We start from the raw sequence: 20353 nt of genomic DNA, 5'->3' as shown, positions 1-20353 counted from the left end.
ACGGAGGTGGAGTGGCGACATGATAGAGGTTTACAAAGTTATGAGCGGCATGGACAGAGTGGATAGTCAGAAGCTTTTTCCCAGGGTGGAAGAGTCAGTTACTAGGGGACATAGGTTTAAGGTGAGAGGGGCAAAGTTTAGAGGGGATGTGCGAGGCAAGTTCTTTACACAGAGGGTGGTGAGTGCCTGGAACTTGCTGCCAGGGGAGGCGGTGGAAGCAGGTACGATAGCGATGTTTAAGAGGCATCTTGACAAATACATGAATAGGATGGGAATAGAGGGATACGGTCCCTGGAAGTGCAGAAGGTTTTAGTTTAGGCAGGCATCAAGATCGGCGCAGGCTTGGAGGGCCGAATGGCCTGTTCCTGTGCTGTACTGTTCTTTGTTTTTTGATTTGAGGAAAAACATTTTCACCCAGAGGGTGGTTGGAATCTGGAACACACTGCCTGAAGAGGTGGTAGAGGCAGGAACCCTCATAACATTTAAGAAGTATTTAGATGAGCACTTGAAACACCATAGCATACAAGGACTATGGACTTCACGATGGACGTCCAATCTCTCTACATCTCCATCTCCCACCAGGACGGTTTGAAGAATGTCCGCTTCTTCCTTGAACAGAGGCCTAACCAGTCGCCATCCACCACCACCCTCCTCCGCCTGGCTGAACTTGTTCTCACATTGAACAAGTTCAACTCCACTCATTTTCTTCAAGTAAAAAGTCTTGCTATGGGTACCTGCATGGGCCCTAGTTATGCTTGTCTTTTTGTGGGACATTCCTTGTTCCTGTCCTACTCAGGCCCCCTCCCCCAACTCTTTTTCCGGTACATTGATGACTGTATCGGTGCCGTTTCCTGCTCCCGCTCTAAACTGGAAAACTTTATCAACTTTGCTTCTAATTTCCACCCTTCTCTCACCTTTACATGGTCCATCTCCGACACTTCCCTTCCCTTCCTCGACTTCTCTGTCTCCATCTCTGGGGATAGGCTGTCCACTAATATTCATTATAAGTCCACCGACTCCCACAGTTACCTCGACTACACTTCTTCACACCCTACCTCCTGTAAGGACTCCATTCCATTCTCCTTGTTTCTCCGTCTCCGACGCATCTGCTCTGATGATGCTACCTTCCATGACAGCGCTTCTGATATGTCTTCCTTTTTCCTCAGCCAAGGATTCCCCCCCCCCCCCCCACTGTGGTTGACAGGGCCCTCAACCGCGTCCGGCCCATTTCCCGCACCTCTACCCTCACCCCTTCCCCTCCCTCCCAGAACCGTGACAGGGTTCTCCTTGTCATCACTTTCCACCCCATCAGCCTCCATATCCAAAGGATTATCCTCCACCATTTATGCCACCTCCAGCATGATGCCACTACCAAACGCATCTTCCCCTCCCTTCCCCTGTCAGCATTCTGAAGGGATCATTCCCTCTGCGACACCCTGGTCCACTCCTCCATTACCCCCACCACCTCATCCCCGTCCCACGGCACCTTCCCCTGCAAGCGCAGAAGGTGTAATACCTGCCCATTTACCTCTTCTCTCCTCAGTATCCCAGGCCCCAAACACTCCTTTCAGGTGAAGCAGCGATTTACTTGTACTTCTTTCAATGTAGTATACTGTATTTGCTGCTCACAATGTGGTCTCCTCTACACTGGGGGGACCAAATGCAGACTGGGTGACCGCTTTGCAGAACACCTCTGATCAGTCTGAAAGCGTGGCCCCAAGCTTCCGATTGCTGGCCATTTCAACACTCCCCCCTGCTCTCATGCTCACATCTCTGTCCTGGGATTGCTGCAGTGTTCCAGTGAACATCAACGCAAGCTCGAGGAACAGCATCTCATTTACCGATTAGGCACACTACAGCTTGCCGGACTGAACATTGAGTTCAATAATTTCAGAGCATGACGGGCCCCCCATTTTACTTTTATTTTTAGTTACTTTTTCTTTTTTCTTTTTTTTTGTGTTTATTTTATTTTATCTTAGTTTGTTCAGTTTGCTTACCCACTGTTTTTTTTCAAGTTTGTACTTGCGGCTGTTCAGTTTTCAGTCCATTAACACCCTCTCTGTACTAATGCTTTGTCTTTCAACACACCATTAACATATTGTTTGCCTTTGCTCCATGACCTTCTGGTCGGTTATTCTCTGTGAGCTTGTCCTATCTACACCTTCTCCTTTGTTATCTCTTGCCCCCACCCCCGTTTTACTTGCTTAAAACCTTTCACATTTCTAATATTTGCTAGTTCTGATGAAGGGTCACTGACCTGAAACGTTAACTCTGTTTCTCTCTCCACAGATGCTGCCAGACCTGCTGAGTATTTCCAGCATTTCTTGTTTTTATTTCAGATTTCCAGCATCCACAGTATTTTACTTTTATCATAGCATACAAGGCTACGGGCCAAGTGCTGGAAAATGGGATTAGAATAGTCCGGTGCTTGATGGCCGGCACAGACACGATGGGCCGAAGAGCTTGTTTCTGTGCTGTATAACTATGACTCTCACATACACTATATTTGTCTTTCATTCTCACTACTTCACTTTGTTTTTCTTCTCTCTCTACCTATCATCTCTCACTATTTGTCTCTGCTCTCTCCTGCATTCTCTTTTTCTCACACTCTGTCTCTGTTGGTCTTTTGTCTGTAGCTGTACTACAGTGATTCATATTGGAGCAATGAAAAGACCTGTTCAAATTTTGATGAAGGGTGACCATCTGAAATATTAACCCATCTTTCACTTGTTGGAGCTGCATTCTGTTTTACTAATAATGAAACCTCCTTACCAGCTATACCAAAATGTTACTAAAATGAAACAAAAATTCCATTTAAACAGCCGAGTAGAGCTATGACATAATTCTGATTTGAATCTAAAAATAATCAGCTCTTGCTGTTCCTTTGGGGCTTCCCAGCATCCCCTTTCTAAAAGGTGTTTAGGAATTTTCAGATTTCCAGAAACTGAGCTGATTCTCTGTGCGACCACACAGACAGCAACAGATGTGTAGGAAATAGTGAGAGTGAGAGAGGAGAAGAGAAGACAAATAGAGAGAAAGTCAGAAAATGAAGCAAATAAGACACAAGGAAGGGACAGTGAAGGAGAGAGGAAAGACATAAACAGAGTGAGAAAGGGAGTTTCACCTTCCAATTTGGACCAAATAAGTTTTTACACAAGCTCTCTGGGAGACAGTTCAACAGAGTGTTAGAGAAAAGACTGTTAGAGAGCTTAGCAGATAGATAAATAGAATGAAAGATCCAGGCAGAAAATGAAACCAAGACAGCAAGAGAAAGAAATAGAGAATGACAGGGGGAAATAAACATAGACATTCAAAGAACGATAAACAGAAAAAGAGACAAGGCAGTCAGAGAGAGACAGATACATAGAAATGACAGCAAAATAGAGTTGGGGAAGGGGAAGAGTAAAAAACAGGACAGTCGACATAAACAGGAAAGAAAACAGGAAGATATAGGTGATGGCCAAAAGGAATGAATAGAAAGCCAAGTAGTTAGAGACAGAAAAAAAGAGACCAGAAATTGCTGTTTGCAATATTTACAGATGAACACAATACTTCACGTTTTTTCTTTCTCCACTATTTAAATACAGCTATTTATCTTAAATGTGTTAAAACATCTGATAAAAAAGCAGATAAGGAATTTCACAGGAACATATCAAGTTTTATCTGTTAACAACATTAAGCTAGAGAGCCAGAAAGAGAAAAACAGAGACAGTGAATGTGAGAAACAGGAGATAAAAGGAGAGGCCGACAGAAAGAACTGCTCATTTAGTCCAACCACTTTCAGACTTCCTACACTGTAACTCTATTTTTATACTTTTCTTGTTTTTATTTGTATTTTATTTCCCAGTTCTTTATGTTTTTCATCCTCTGTCAGTACCTCTTTGTCTCTTCCATTCTTTTCCTGTAGGGACTCTCCATCTTTAACTTTGTAATCAATGTCTCCAACTCTTCCTATCTTTCTCTGTGCCTCTGCCTGTCTATTTGTATCATTATCATTCTGTGTGAGTTTCCTTCTATCTCACTATGTGTGTCTGTCACTATGCATCGATTGTGTCTCATCTTGTGTGTGCCTGTCAATATACATATATCGCTGTCTCACTATGTGTGTGTGGCACTGTGCATGTATCCCTTTGTTTCTCTGTGGGTGTTTTTATTTATTCATTCATGGGATGTGGGCATCGCTGACTAGGCCAGCATTTATTGCCCATCCCTAGTTACCCTTGAGAAGGTGGTGGTGAGCTGCCTTCTTGAACTGCTGCAGTCCATGTAGGATACATATACCCACAGTGCTGTTAGGAAGGGAGTTCCAGGATTTTGACCCAGTGACAGTGAAGGAACGGCGATATAGTTCCAAGACAAGGTGGTGTGTGATTTGGAGGGGAACTTGCAGGTGGTGGTGTTCCCAAGCATCTGCTGTCCATGTCCTTCTAGGTGGTAGAGGTCATGGGTTTAGAAGGTGCTGTCTAAGAAGACTTGGTGTGTTGCTGCAGTGCATCTTGTAGATGGTACATACTGCTGCCACTGTGCATCAGTGATGGAGGGAGTGAATGTTTGCAGATGGGGCGCCAATCAAGTGGGCTGCTTTGTCCTGGATGGTGTCGAGCTTCTTGAGTGTTGTTGGAGCTGCACCCATCCAGGCAAGTGGAGAGTATTCCATCACACTCCTGACTTGTGCCTTGTAGATGGTGGACAGGCTTTGGGGAGTCAGGAGATGAATTACTCGCCTCAGGATTCCTAGCCTCTGACTCTTGTAGCCAGTTCAGTTTCTGGTCAATGGTAACCTGCAGGATGTTGATAGTGGGACACTCAGCAATGGTAATGCCATTGAATGTCAAGGGGAGATGGTTAGATTCTCTCTTGTTGGAGATGGTCATTGCCTGGCACTTGTATGGCAAGTAACATTTGCGCCACACATCAGCCCAAGACTGGACATTGTCCAGATCTTGCTGCATTTCTACACGGACTGCTTCAGTATCTGAGGAGTCACGAATGGTGCTGAACATGGTGCAATCATCAGCAAACATCCCCACTCTGTGTTTCCATGTCTCATTGTGTGTGTCACTGTGTCTATATCCCTGTGTCTCACTAAATGCATCTGTCTCTCTGTTTCTCGGTGTCTTACTATGTGTCTCACTGTGTGTCTTTCTGTCACTGTGTGTGTCACTCTGTGTTTCACTATGTTCCACGTCTTACTGTTTGTCACTGTGTTTCACTGTGTGTCTCACTCTGTTTCTGTGTCTCGCTGTGTCTCTCTGTCACTCTGTGTCGTTTCATGTTCCCCTATCAGTTTGTATCTTTGTTTCTCAAATGTCTGTGTGTTGTTTCCTGTCATTATGTCTGTGTATTCCTTTCCCTCTGTGTCTCACTCCGTGTATCCTTCTCACCGTCTTATTTTGTGTCTCTGTGCCTTTCTCTCATTCTTTCACTTGTGCCTTTCTAGGTGTCATGTGTCCTCTTTGGGTTGCTAAGTTTCCATGTCTCTCCTCTCTGTTGCTATTTTGTTTAATGTGTCCCTTTTTCCGCTCTCACTCTTCTTCCTCTATCCATTAAACTCTCGCTCCGTTCCACTGACATATCCCTTTCCTCCGCCCCCGTTTCCTCTCTCCACTGTGTCGGGTGAATCCTGGGCACATTCTGTGTGAATCGGCACCTCCTCCCCGGGGAAATCCAGCTCATGGGCTTTGTCATCACGGAAACTTCCTCTTTAAAGGAAACATAAAGGGCCCGAGAAACAAACAGGCTTCAGACTAGACACATCCCTGCCCAGGAGCGGATCTAAAACAAAGTGAGAAGCTGTGAAGCTGGGGTCATGTCACAGAAAGAGGATTTGAGCGAAGTGACCGTCAGTCAGACCCTGAGCAGCTGGGAGATAGACCGGACCAGGGTACCGAGCCAGTGTGAACGCAGGCTGCTGTCTGTCCTGCTCGTTTCCGTGCTGTTACTTTTCATCATCATCGCCTCTCTTGTCTGCGCCTTTTGGCTCCTCATCTATCCCAAGATGACGACTGGAAACAAAGTAAGAACATGTCAATCTCTGGTTATCTGACCTGAATTCCCGTCGTATTTCTCGGGAGATTCCTTTCTTAGATTAGAATTTACCTCTTTCTAAAGCTGGGCTCTTCTGTATCTTTCACAGAATCTTTAATCCTACCCTTTTCCTATTGATGCTTTCTGACCTTGAATCTTTCCAGCATTTCCTGTTTTTATTTCATTAAAAGCTTTGTTCTATTCTACTCAATTCACTCGGCCCTGTCCAGTACTGAAAGAGTGAATGAAACTCCTGATTCGCCATTCCTCTTTTACCCTCTCAGTCTTGGGTTTGTTTTGTCTCTCATCATGTTGACACTTTACGCGGATTTGAATAGTTTCCAGTCTATAATAAAAGCAAAATACTGCAGTTGCTGGAAATCTGAAATATCTATGGCTACCAGTTTTGTATTGAGACTGTTGCACTGCGCGGACAGGTGCAAGTACGGGAGGTTGCTAGTTATTTACGGGTTGTTATCGTGATTACTGAAGATTAGAAGATACATTGAAGCTACAACATCCAAATAAGCTATTCGCCCACGATACCAGCAAATAGTTCTGATCACATTTATCCGCCATGTTCCCAAATTCCTTTATATCCACTTCTTTAATCTTTCAAATCTAATCGAAAGTTAACATGAGGATAATTTACAACATGGTCTTAAATGGGCTATTTTTGTATTTAAAGTGCAGGTTGCTATCTGTATTATTAATCTATTTCTATATTTGTCAAGTTATTGTGAACTCTAGTACCAGGTCATTTTACCAATTGTATATTTCATCCTTCTCCTTACCGTACATGCATCCATTCCCTGTGTTTCTCTGTTGAGTGAGGCAAGAATTGGGCTCATTGAAGAGACTCCCACCCTTACAATGGTCTGCACACAGTACTAGCTCAGCTCACACTGAGAATGGCCATTTGGGTGAGATACCAGAGAAGAATTGGCATCTTCAAGACAAAAGAAATATATATATTGTCATTGTGATAGACATGTACACAGATATACAGACAGACAAATTGATACATGTGCACAAAAATGCTCGCAAACACCCAGAAATGCGTATACACATGCAAAGACACAGGGTGTAACAGAATTTGTAAACTCAGAAGATTTTAAGTATTTTATAGCAAAAACCTTTCATGCCAACAATCCCAGGGTCTAATTTGATTATCCTTCTGTTTGTATTGCAGTTTGCTGTTCACCTGTTAGCAGATGTTGGTAAGTGTGCCTTTAATTATTCTTCAAAATAATTTGTCTAAATTAGTAGCTAGGCTAGACACAACAGGAGGCTGAAAACACCTCTTTGGGAGTGTTTGATGGCGACAGTGTAGAGGGAGCTTTACTCTGTATCTAACCCCGTGCTGCACCTGTCCTGGGAGTGTTTGATGGGGACAGTGTAGAGGGAGCTTTACTCTGTATCTAACCCCGTGCTGCACCTGTCCTGGGGAGTGTTTGATGGGGACAGTGTAGAGAGAACTTTACTCTGTATCCAACCCCCGTTTTTTTTTCTTCTTTTTTTTCTTTTCTTTTTTCTTTTCTAACCCTGTGCTGTGCCTGTCCTGGGAGTGTTTGATGCGGACAGTGTAGAGGGAGCCTTACTCTGTATCTAACCCCGTGCTGTACCTGTCCTGGGGAGTGTTTGATGCGGACAGTGTAGAGGGAGCTTTACTCTGTATCTAAGCCGTGCTGTACCTGCCCTGGGGAGTGTTTGATGGGACAGTGTAGAGGGAGCTTTACTCTGTATCTAACCCCGTGCTGTACCTGTCCTGGGGAGTGTTTTATGCGGACAGTGTAGAGGGAGCTTTACTCTGTATCTAACCCCGTGCTGTACCTGCCTTGGGGAGTGTTTGATGGGGACAGTGTAGAGGGAGCTTTACTCTGTATCTAACCCTGTGCTGTACCTGTCCTGGGGAGTGTTTGATGGGGACAGTGTAGAGGGAGCTTTACTCTGTATCTAACCCCCGTGCTGTACCTGCCTTGGGGAGTGTTTGATGGGACGGTGTAGAGGGAGCTTTACTCTGTATCTAACCCTGTGCTGTACCTGTCCTGGGGAGTGTTTGATGGGGACAGTGTAGAGGGAGCTTTACTCTGTATCTAACCCCCGTGCTGTACCTGCCTTGGGGAGTGTTTGATGGGGACAGTGTAGAGGGAGCTTTACTCTGTATCTAACCCTGTGCTGTACCTGCCTTGGGGAATGTTTGATGGGACGGTGTAGAGGGAGCTTTACTCTGTATCTAACCCTGTGCTGTACCTGCCCTGGGAGTGTTTGATGGGGACAGTGTAGAGGGAGCTTTACTCTGTATCTAACCCCATGCTGTACCTGCCTTGGGGAGTGTTTGATGGGGACAGTGTAGAGGGAGCTTTACTCTGTATCTAAGCCGTACTGTACCTGTCCTGGGAGTGTTTGATGGGGACAGTGTAGAGGGAGCTTTACTCTGTATCTAACCCCGTGCTGTACCTGCCTTGGGGAGTGTTTGATGGGGACAGTGTAGAGGGAGCTTTACTCTGTATCTAACCCCGTGCTGTACCTGTCCTGGGGAGTGTTTGATGGGGACAGTGTAGAGGGAGCTTTACTCTGTATCTAACCCCGTGCTGTACCTGTCCTGGGAGTGTTTGATGTGGACAGTGTAGAGGGAGCTTTACTCTGTATCTAACCCCGTGCTGTACCTGTCCTGGGGAGTGTTTGATGGGGACAGTGTAGAGGGAGCTTTACTCTGTATCTAACCCCGTGCTGTACCTGTCCTGGGGAGTGTTTGATGGGGACAGTGTAGAGGGAGCTTTACTCTGTATCTAACCCCGTGCTGTACCTAATCCTAATGACCGCTGAAAGTCACTGAACAATTTCAATAAAAGTAGATGAAAGTGAAATAATGCATTTGAGACTTATTATGAGGCCAATTCTTTAGCTTTATGTCACTAATTGAAGCTTATTTGCCATGGCTCCCTGTTTTCATTAAAAGGATGAAGGGAGAAGTTTGAAGAAATGTTTTCCGCACAAATTGATACTGGAACAGAGAATGCTTTACCATAAGCAGATTTTGAGGCCTAGACAGTAACATAGTTTGAAAGAGAATTTGTTAATCTTTAAAAAGGGAGAATATAAAAGGATGCATAAACATGATTAGATAGCTCCAATGGATAAAGCAGCTCAGATACCAAATGGTTTCCTTCTGTGCTGTAATTTCTATGATTCAGAATACCTCCCTCTTGCTCACTCAACCCTCGGTTCCTGATCTTAATGTTGCTACTTGAAAGTGCTGACATCATGTTATGACAACTAGTATTTGTTAAACATCTGCAACCAGTACAGTTTCTATCAACTCTGCTCAGTTGGCAACACCTTCAGCTAGTACTGACGTGATCTACCTTTCTCCAAACTCACTAGGAACAATTTTGCAATGTTCATATCTTGAGATGTTGAGTAATGCAGAATGACTGAGAGCAGTTTAAATGTGGTATAAATCAAGTTATTATCAAATAGCAACATAGAGGTTGTAGAGCACACTGAAGCTGGAGCTTTCAGTTCTTTCCCCATATTTCTCACCTCCACCACTGAAAGTGAGTTTCACTGCTTCCAGATCTTTCTGACACCTCCCCTACCTGGCTATTCTTCATGTGTAATTTTAGGCAGTCAGTGTCAGTAGGCTATTTAACCATTGTAGGCATCATGAGTGAGCCCAATAGTGTACTCATCCAACATCTACACACTGAATCATACAGTTTATATCACACCAATCACAAAGTTTACAGCTGGAGACAATATATTATTTGCAGCAAATCCATTTAATCTGATATCTGTTTCAATTCTGTCTCCAGATAGCAACAAAAGAGTAAAGTGGTCAGACACTCCTGGGATGGAAAACAGCTATCTGGGCAGTGGCTTCCACTTTGAAAATCAGGAGCTACACACAACCAGGGATGGGATGTATTATGTGTACGCGAAGCTGAAAGTGTACTGCTCCGTTTTAAATCAATGCAAGAACAGTTCTTCAGTCAAGTTAGACATTATCCATTGCACTGAAGGCAATGATTGCAGCTCCATATTGAGTATGAAGGTGAAAGTATCTCAGGAAGTGGAGGAGAAACAGGAAGAGCAAGCTGCCTTTGGTTACTCAGGCACTTTAGTTCAAATCTCAGCCAAGAGTTTGATACGAGCCAAAATCGAAGGTTTGAGGCAGGAGGACGATGTCACACCGGATAATGAACATACATATTTTGGAGCTTTTCTGATAGAAAGCTAGATTTTCTCCAAATCTGTACAACTGGCAGCACTTTAAAAAACTTCACATTGTGGATTCTAGAGAAACAATTGTATACCAGCTCAGGGATTGTGCCAATGCCACAGATGTGGGTTATTTATAGATACTGAACCCTCTTCTTACTGTTTGCCTGTTTGAATCTGCTTTCTTTGGGAGAAGGGACTCAACGCTTATGTCTCACTACATTCATTATTTATATAAGAGCGTTTAGTCCCCGAGATGCAGTGTTTCAATCAGCAGAGACGGGTTATTGGGCAAGTTATATGTCCTCTTTATCTGATGTTCAGATTATAGTATTCCCAAATTTAGGGTTCTCTAACTAAACCTCTTTTTGTGAGAGGTGAAATACTTATGTAAACCATATTGCATTGTACTGTTTGAAGAAGTAGTGTCCCTTCAGTCTGGTTCAATGTTCAGGAGGAGAAGAAAACACCTTAAATTCCCAACAGATTCCCAGACTTCTTACAAATAGAATTCACCATTCCTGGTCCAATTATGGAGCTTAGAAATGCAGCTCACATACTTGATGGGCCTAATGGCCTCCTTCTGTGCTGTAAATGACTCTATATTTTGTAGTCCTTATTAGAGTCATAGAGTTATACAGCACAGAAACAGGCCCTTCGGCCCATCGTGTCTGTGCCAGCCATCAAGCACCTATCTATTCTAATCCCATTTTCCGGCACTTGGCCCCTTATTCTCAAAGGGTACAGAACATCATACGATCATACGAATTAGGAGCAGAAGTAGGCCATTCGGCCCCTCAAGCCTGCTCCACCATTCAATAAGATCATGGCTGATCTGTTTGTGTCTCGAATTCCACACTCCCATCTCGCCCCGATAACCTTTGATTCCCTTCCTCAACAAGAATCTATCTACCTCCACCTTAAAAATATTCAATGACCCCACCTCCACTACCTTCTGAGGCAGAGAGTTCCTAGGTCACACAACCCTCTGACAGAAACACATTTCTCCTCATCTCTGTCCTAAAAGATCGACCCCTAATTTTAAAACCGTGCCCCCTAGTTCTGGACTCCCCCACAAGAGGGAACATCCTCTCCACATTCACCTTGTTAAGACCGTTCAGGATCTTCTATACTTCAATCAGATCTTCCCTCACTCTTCTAAACTCCAATGAAAACAAGCCCAGTCTGTCCAACCTTTCCTCATAAGAAAACCTGTTCATTCCAGGTATCAATCTAGTAAACCTCCTCTGAACCTCCTCCAAAGAATTTACATCCTTCCTTAAATAAGGAGACCAAACCTGCACATAGTATTCGAGATGTGGTCTCACCAATGCCCTGTATAACTGAAGCATAATACCCTTACTTTTATTTTCAATTCCTCTCGTAATAAAGGATAACATTCCATTAGCCTTCTTTATTACTTGCTGTACCTGTATACTAACTTTTTGTGACTCGCACTGGAACACCTAGATCCCTCTGAACCTCAGAATTCTGTAGTTGTTCTCCATTTAAGTAATACTCTGCTTTTTTATTCTTCCTGCCAAAGTGAACAGCTTCGCATTTTCCCACATTATACTCCATCTGCCAGATTTTTGCCCACTCACTCAACCTATCTATATCGGTCTGCAACCTCTTTATATCCTCTTCACAACATACATTCCTACTTAATTTTATGTCATCTGCAAATGTAGCTACCATGCCATTGCTCCCCTCATCTAAGTCAGCTAATCACAAGGCAAAGGACAACCAAAAATTCAGTGCTATGAATGAGAAAAGGCTGCCTAGTAGGACAGCATGTGTTTGTGGAGCTGTAGTTTGGTACAATGGATTACTGTACAATCACAGTACCACAGAGTTGTAGTTCCAAGAATCCCCATCAGGATGTTTGAGAGGGTTCAAGTCAAGGTGCTAAAAAATTGGCAGTCAAGGCAACTTGTGTATCCTGGGATCTCCCAATTTCCAACTCTAGTATGGCATTGATATTACCCTATCAGTAGCTTTCTTGCCCATCTCTTGATGATTTGGTAATGCAAGATGAACCTCTATTGTGCAGAAAATAAGATTCAAGGAATCTCCACAAGGTGCAGATACTGGAGAGGAGGCTCTCTGGGTTGCATGGCTAGTAGCTGGGGTCTCTGGAATGATCTCTGCTGACATGGATTACCCTGTCACAATAACGTAACCCTTCTTTCTCCGAGGAAAATTATTCCATCTCCGTAACAAAAATACTCTTTCTTGCTTTGAGAAGAACTAAGAAAGTTATTATGAGTGTGGTGGAGATTGGAGTAACACAAAGCATAAACTCTTCAACCTCCAGTGCTTGCATTACAGGGCAGTCCCCTAGTTATTTGTATTTCCATTGGAAAGTAGCAGAGGACACTGTTACTACACATTTACATAAAAGTTGTCTAATGACACATTTTTATCTGAATGTAATTTGTTTGCACTAATGTATTGCGGTGTTTATTGTATTATTTATAAATTAGCTACCTTTTGTAATATTTATGTTATTTATAAAACCAAACTGTTGCTATATTATATTTACCGGTATTATATTTTCCTATGTTTATGATAATTATGATGCATATTTCTGTTAAAGTTAAAAAATAGAAATGTGTTTCTACCTTCGTTTGTCCTGATGCTAATTTACACAATTTACAAATGGCTCTAATTATTAGTCTCAGTCTCACCTATTATTTTACAGTTTTCTCCCCTTATTGTCCTAAATGCTGTGACCCATGTTTAGGTTATGATTCTACTTGATTGAAACATATAAGATCCTGAGGGGTCTTGACAGGGTGGATGTGGAAAGGATGTTTCCCCTTGTGGGAGAATCTCGAACTGGGGGTCACTGTTTAAAAATAAGGGGTCGCCCATTTAAGACAGAGATGAGGAGAAATTTTTTCCCTCAGAGGGTCGTGAGTCTTTGGAATTCTCTTCCACAAAAGGCAGTGGAAGCAGAGTCTGTGAATATTTTCAAGGCGGAGATAGATAGATTCTTAATAAGCAAGGGGGTGAAGTGGGAACTCTGGATGATTTTCCCCTTCTAGTCCAGTAGTGCTGAGATCAACTGAAGCACTCCTTTTGGCACTCCAGGGATTGGAGCTAGGACTGTCCTGAACTGTGTGGTTCATTACCATATCAAGGGTTCAAACAAAAGGTTACTGACCTGAAACATGACCTTCCTCCTCCCGTAGATGCTGAGTATTTTCAGTATTTATACCACACCAATGCTGCATTTATTCACTGACCCTTTGGGGCTTCATCTTGAGTTTATTTATGGCCTGCTCAGTTTCTAAGTATTTGCTTGGGTTCTTCTGCCATGATATTACACAAATTCATCTTTACATTCATCTTCCCTTTCATTCATTAAAAACTTGAATGGTTCTAATAAGAAGTTTTGAACATTGCATATATTGGTATTTCAATATTACAATGTCAAGTTAGCGTGTCACTCTGATTCAGTGGATTTCATCCACTATTATTACAACTGAACACTGTCTATTCATATATGACAATTAAAATCTGTGAAAATTGGGGTCATATTAACATAACAGAGGAGAACTAGGATTGGTATGGAATTCCAAAAGCTAATATTCTCTATAAAATTCTCAGGCATTAAAAAAAATCTTACACCACACTCTCCAAACCCGGAGCCTCCACCACCCAGGACAAGGGTAGTAAGTGCTGCACTCTATGTGAAGGTGCTCCCACAATGCTGTCAAGTAGGGAGATTCAGCATTTTGACACAGCGACAATGAATGAATGGTGACGATACATGTTCAGGTCAGGATGGTGTCTGACTTGGAGAGAAACCTGAAGGTGGTGGTGTTCCCATGCACTTGCTGTCCTTGTCCTAGGTGTTGGAGGCTGTGGGTTTGGAATGTGTGGCATAAGATTTTTGAAAATACTTGAGTATTTTATAGAGAACACTAGCTCTTGGAATTCCATGACTATCATAGATCTCTGTTATGTTAATTTGATCCCAATTTTCACAGATTTTATTTGTCATATAAGAATAGACAGTGCTCAGTTGTAATAATAGTGGCCTTGTGATGAACACTCTAACAACCATATTGCATCTATGAAGCCCATGACTTCAGCCTTAGAGTTTTGCAAAACCCAATGACTCTTCCAACTTGTCTGTAGTCTATGGCTATCAGTTTGTGCCAAAACATCTGGGCAAACACATCTGCAGGAGATGTCTTCATCTTGAATCTCTCTGGCTCAGAGTCATTGAACAACAGTGCAAGTTGGAGGGACTGCAACACCTAAGGGAAGGGGAGGAATTTCTGGACAGTTTCATCCAGAATAGTCACACCCCAGAGGAAAACACAGGTTCAGGAAAGGGATGGTGTGACTATTAGGGAGCCGGGTAGCAGGATTTAGGAGATTTTGAGAAGGAGGTCCGGCAGACATTGATCCTGTCCAACAGGTACAATGTACTCACTACCTGTGAGGCCAATGAGAAAGATTGCAGGGAGAACAGCCACAATGCAGACCAAGGCACTGTGGTTCAGAAGGCTATCCAAGAGAGGGAAGCACAGAATAGAAATGTGGTAGTAATGGGGGACTCTATAATTAGAGGGATGGATAGTGTCCTCTACAGCCAAGAACGAGAATCCAGAAGGATGTGTTGACTACCTGGTGCCAAGGTAAGGCTGGAAAGGATCTTAGAAGCAGAGAGGGTAAATCCAGTTCTTGTGGTCCATGTTGGAACAAATGACATAGGTAGGAACAGGGAGGAGGTCCTGCTGAAAGAGTATCAGGAGTTAGGCTCTAAATTAAAAAGTAGCAGTTTATGGGTAATAAACTCTGGATTACCGCCCGAGCCACGTGCAAATTGGCATAGGAGTAGACCGATCAGGAGAATTAATACATGGCTCAAGGGCTGGTGTGGGTAAGAGGAGTTCCTTTTCAAGGGATATTGGCACCAGTTCTGGGACAGGAAGGAGCTGTACCGATGGGATGGACTTCCCTGAACAGGGGTGGGACCCGTGTCCTTGTGGAAAGGGTAAATAGGGAGGTAAAGATTTTAAATGTAAGATGGGGGGCAGGTGGGCAGAAAGGATCTACAAGAAACATAAACAGTCTAAATGCAAACAAACAGGGAAGGATAGCATAACAAAGAATAAAGTAATAGAGGAATTGATGTCAAGGGAATAAATAGTTATAGAACAGTAGATTAAAACAATGGTTAAAATATAAAATGAGAGGAAATCCTATTAAAATGAGTTAAAATGTCTGTACAACAATGCACAGTGTCCATAATAAAAGAGGGGTGCTGGAGGCAGTCATGCATTGGAGAAACCCTACATAGTAGGGATTAAACATTACAGGGTATAACATATTTATAAAAGATTGGGAAAAAGTGGAGGTGGAGTAGCTGTACTTACTAGGGATAGCAGAAAAGAAGGGATGCCGTGATCAGCAAAACAAAAATAGAATCCATATGGATAGAGATCCTTCTTTGGCCTCCTTATCTCGAGAGATAATGGGTAAGCGCCTGCAGGTGGTCAATGGTTTGTGAAGCAGCGCCTGGAGTGGCTATAAAGGCCAATTCTAGAGTGACAGGCTCTTCCACAGGTGCTGCAGATAAAATTGGTTGTCGGGGCTGTTACACAGTTGGCTCTCTCCTTGCGCTTCTGTCTTTTTTCCTGCCAACAGCTAAGTCTCTTCGACTCGCCACACTTTAGCCCTGCCTTTATGGTTGCCCGCCAGCTCTGGCGAACGCTGGCAACTGACTCCCACGACTTGTGATCAATGTCACAGGATTTCATGTTGCGTTTGCAGACGTCTTTAAAGCGGAGACATGGACGGCCGGGTCTGATACCGGTGGCGAGCTCGCTGTACAATGTGTCTTTGGGGATCCTTTGGGGATAGAGATAAATGATAATAAAGGATCAATTGTACTAATAGGTATAGTCTGCAGACCACCTGATAGTGGAAAGGTGGAAGAGTAAGAAATGTGCTGCCAAATTAGGGAATTGAGTAAAAAACATAGCATAATCATCATAGGAGATTTCAACAACCCCAATATTAATTGGACAGAAAAGGTAGGTAAAGGGGATAAGGGAATTAAGTACCTACAATGTGTACAGGACTCTTTTCTAACCTAATATGCAAAAAACCCAACAAGGGAAGATTCGTTATTGGATCTAGTAATGAGGAATGAAGCAGAGCAGATAAGAGAAGTAAAAGTAGGGGAACATCTAGGCAACAGTGACCATAACAAAATGATTTAAGATGACTATAGTGAAGGACATTAGTATAATGTAAACCACGTTAAAGATTGGACAAAAACTGATTTTGAGGGGCTGAGAATAGAACTTGGGAAAATAAAAAGGGCAACAATACTGGAAAACAACGATGTAGAAGAACAATGGAAAACATTTAAAACAGTGTTCAACAGAGTGCAGGAAAAAAATATTCTGCTAAAATGAAAGATGCATCTGTCCAGTACAGTACTGGGTAGGAGTGCCCATCGTACAGTTTGTGTGGAGGTAGGTTTTGGCTTGATGCTGGGGAACCACCCTATGAACTATGAGATAGATTCAGAACAAATTCAGCAGCTCAAAACATGAGGTGCTGTGAGCGATCAGAATTGTATTCAACCACAATCAGTAATCACATGGTCTGGCATATCCCTCACTCTACCATTACCCTCAAGCCAGGAGATTAACCCTGGTTCAATGAAGAGTGCAAACAAGCCTGCCAAGAGCAGCATCAGCCACACCTAAAAATGAGGTGCTTTGCATGCTAAAGAGTGATAGACAGCAGATGATAGACGGAGCAAAGTGATACCACGACCAGTGGATGGTGGTTGACAATTTAACAACTAACCAGAGGAGGAGGTTCCACAAATAACCCCATCCTCAATGATGGCAGAGCCCAGCACATCAGTGCAATAGACAAGGTGAAACATTTGCAAACCAGAAGTGTCGAGTGGATGATTCATCTCGGCCTCACCTTGAGGTCCCCAGCATCACAGATGCCAGTCTTAAGCCAACTCCACATGATTTCAAGAAACAGCTGAAGGCATTGGATACAGCAAAGGTTATGGGTCCTGACAACATCCTGCTGTAGTAATGAACACTTTTTCTCCAGCATTAACCTCGCCCCGACCCAAGCTCTCCCAGGATAGCTACAGCACTGGCATCTACCCGACAATATGGTAAATTGTCCAGGTATGTTCCATCCACAAAAAGCAGGTCAAATTTAATCTGGCCAATTACCACCCTACCAGTCTACTTCCAATCATCAGCAAAGTGATGGAAGGCGTCGTTGATAGTGCTATCAAGCAGCACTTACTCAGCTTGGTTTGGGTTCTGCCACAGCCACTCAGCTGCAAACCTCATTACAGCTTTGGTCCAAACATGGGCAAAAGAGCTAAATTCTAGAAGTCAGGTGAGAGTGACTGCCTTTGACATCAAGGCAGCATTTGACTGAGTGTGGTCAAGGAGCCCGAGCAAAATTGAAGTGAATGGGAATCAAGAGATAAACACTCCACTGGTTGGAGTCATACCTAGGACAAAGGAAGATGATTGTGGTTGTTGGAGGCCAATCACCTCATCCCAGGGCTTCGCTGCAGGAGTTCCTCAGGGTGGTGGCCTGGGCCCAATCATCATCAGCTGTTTCATCATAAGGTCAGAAGTGGGGATGTTCGTTGATGATTGCACAATGTTCAGGAAAATATGCAACTCTTCAGAAACGGAAGCAATTCTTGCCCACATGCAACAAGTCCTGGACAACACTCAGGCTTGCGCTGATAAGTGGCAAGTAACATTCGCACTGTGCAACTGCCAGGCAATGAACAGAATGTGAGGGTGGCAATTGCAGGGGAAGGGATTGTGAGTGCAGCGGTTGGAGGGGGAGGGGAGTGAGGGCAGCGGTTTGAGAGGAGTGTGGGGGTGACGGTTGGGGGGGTTGACAGTTGGAGGGGGGAGGGGAGTGTGGGGGTGATGGTTGGAGGGGGAGGGGAGTGTGGGGGTGACGGTTGAAGGGGGAGAGGAGTGTGGGGGTGACGGTTGGGGGGGGTTGACAGTTGGAGGGGGGAGGGGAGCGTGGGGGTGACGGTTGGAGGGGGGAGGGGAGTGTGGGGGTGACGGTTGGGGGGGGTTGATAGTTGGAGGGGGGAGGGGAGTGTGGGGGTGACGGTTGGGGGGGGTTGACAGTTGGAGGGGGGAGGGGAGTGTGGGGGTGACGGTTGGAGGGGGGAGGGGAGTGTGGGGGTGACGGTTGGGGGGGTTGATAGTTGGAGGGGGGAGGGGAGTGTGGGGGTGACGGTTGGAGGGGGAGGGGAGTGTGGGGGTGACGGTTGGAGGGAGGTGACGATTGGAGGGGGGGAGTGGAGTGGGGGGGTGACGGCTGGAGTGGGGAGGGGAATGGGGGGTGACGGTTGGGAGGGTGACGGTTGGAGGGGGGAGGGGAGTGGGGGGCGGATGGTTGTGGGGGGGAGATGTCGCACGCTCGGTTTTGGCACTGAGGAATTCCCGCCTTAATTGGGGAACATTCCCGCGTTCCCAGTTGGCAAATGGAGCCGAGGCCGTTAATGGGATCAGAGCAAGATGCGGAGTGAAGGGTAAATTATTGCTTCGTAGTGAACATGAGTAACAGGCCTAATAACAAAATTCAACATAAACCTTCCCATCACCGAGCATCAGCATCACATCTAACTGAGGCTCTGCAGCAAGTTACAAGTTTTACTTTTTTACTTGTATTCTAAACTTTTTTTGTGTTGAAATATTAACAGTAGGAATGTTGTAATTGCTAGTTTTGTCTCAATTCCAGACTTTTCAAAAGTATAATTTTGAACATTTGTAAATTCTGATTGTCTATCCAAGTTCCAGTAATATAAAAATATAATACTGCAGATGCTGGAAATCTGAAATACAAACAGAAAGTGCTGGAAATACTCAGCATGTCTGAAGCATCCGTGGTGAGTGAAGCCGAGCTAACATTTCAGGTCTGTGACCTTTGAAATAGTTCAAGTAACTTTTAACAGCAAAATGCAACTGCTTTAAAATTTCATTGGATAACAAATCAAGTTTGCTGCCAGTGAAAAGAGTGAGTGTGATTGTGTTGACAGCGGACAAGGTGCCCTGTCACCAGTGCCAGTTCCAAAATTTAAGCTACAATGTGTAATTAGAACAGTTCATCACTGATGGTTACTGTATCACGTAAACTTTTAAAATTCACAGTGGCAGCAACTCAAGGTAATCAAATTCAAGGTAATCAGGCAGAGTCAACATGGTTTTGTGAATGGGAAATCATGTTTAAACCAATTTATTGGAGTTCTTTGAAGGAGCAGCAGGATATAGATCGGTTGGAGACTTGGGCGGAGAAATGGCAGATGGAGTTTAATCTGGACAAATGTGAGGTAATGCATTTTGGAAGGTCTAATGCAGGTGGGAAGTATACAGTAAATGGCAGAACCCTTAGGAGTATTGACAGGCAGAGAGATCTGGGCGTACAGGTCCACAGGTCACTGAAAGTGGCAACGCAGGTGGATAAGGTAGTCAAGAAGGCATACGGCATGGAACGACGGAGGTGGAGGGGCGACATGATAGAGGTTTACAAAGTTATGAGCGGCATGGACAGAGTGGATAGTCAGAAGCTTTTTCCCAGGGTGGAAGAGTCAGTTACTAGGGGACATAGGTTTAAGGTGCGAAGGGCAAAGTTTAGAGGGGACGTGCGAGGCAAGTTTTTTACACAGAGGGTGGTGAGTGCCTGGAACTTGCTGCCAGGGGAGGTGGTGGAAGCAGATATGATAGCGACGTTTAAGAGACATCTTGATAAATATATGAATAGGAAGGGAATAGAGGGATACGGTCCCCGGAAGTGCAGAAGGTGTTAGTTTAGGCAGGCATCAAGATCGGCGCAGGCTTGGAGGGCCGAATGGCCTGTTCCTGTGCTGTACTGTTCTTTGAGTAACGTGCAGTGGATAAAGGGGAACTGCTAGATGTGCTGTACTTAGATTTCCAGAAGGTATTTGATAAGGTGCCACATCAAAGGTTATTGCAGAAAATAAAAGCTCATGGTGTAGGAGGTAAAATTTTGGCATGGATAGAAGATTGGTTAGCTAACAGGAAACGGAGAGTAG

At 44.1% G+C, this 20353-nt stretch overlaps 2 protein-coding genes across 2 annotated transcripts in view; one reads left to right on the top strand and one right to left on the bottom strand.

Annotated features, from left to right (window-relative positions):
• Window positions 1-5763: 5763 nt before the first annotated feature.
• LOC137355817 (uncharacterized) lies at window positions 5764-12733 on the top strand. Its single transcript, XM_068021379.1, has 3 exons — window positions 5764-6016; window positions 7220-7247; window positions 9846-12733. The coding sequence occupies exons 1-3, from the start codon at window positions 5810-5812 to the stop codon at window positions 10268-10270; spliced, it is 660 nt and encodes a 219-aa protein (XP_067877480.1). The 5' UTR covers window positions 5764-5809; the 3' UTR covers window positions 10271-12733.
• LOC137355816 (tumor necrosis factor ligand superfamily member 14-like) overlaps window positions 5919-20353 on the bottom strand; it is a 164627-nt gene continuing 150192 nt past the window's right edge. The window contains exon 6 of the mRNA XM_068021378.1: window positions 5919-6005. Within this exon, the coding sequence (XP_067877479.1) occupies window positions 5985-6005 (21 nt within the window). The 3' untranslated portion in view covers window positions 5919-5984. The remainder of the gene's footprint in view (window positions 6006-20353) is intronic.

Source organism: Heterodontus francisci, chromosome 43, assembly GCF_036365525.1.
Source record: "Heterodontus francisci isolate sHetFra1 chromosome 43, sHetFra1.hap1, whole genome shotgun sequence".
Lineage (NCBI taxonomy): Eukaryota > Metazoa > Chordata > Chondrichthyes > Heterodontiformes > Heterodontidae > Heterodontus > Heterodontus francisci.
The sequence above is the reverse complement of the archived record's forward strand: the minus strand, read 5'-3'. Positions and strand labels throughout refer to the sequence as shown.

Coding starts and splice junctions, on each gene's coding strand:
- LOC137355817 (XM_068021379.1), top strand. CDS start 5,810: ATGTCACAGAAAGAGGATTTGAGCGAAGTGACCGTCAGTCAGACCCTG. Junction 6,017..7,219: donor AGATGACGACTGGAAACAAA/GTAAGAACATGT, acceptor TTTGTATTGCAG/TTTGCTGTTCACCTGTTAGC. Junction 7,248..9,845: donor TCACCTGTTAGCAGATGTTG/GTAAGTGTGCCT, acceptor TTCTGTCTCCAG/ATAGCAACAAAAGAGTAAAG.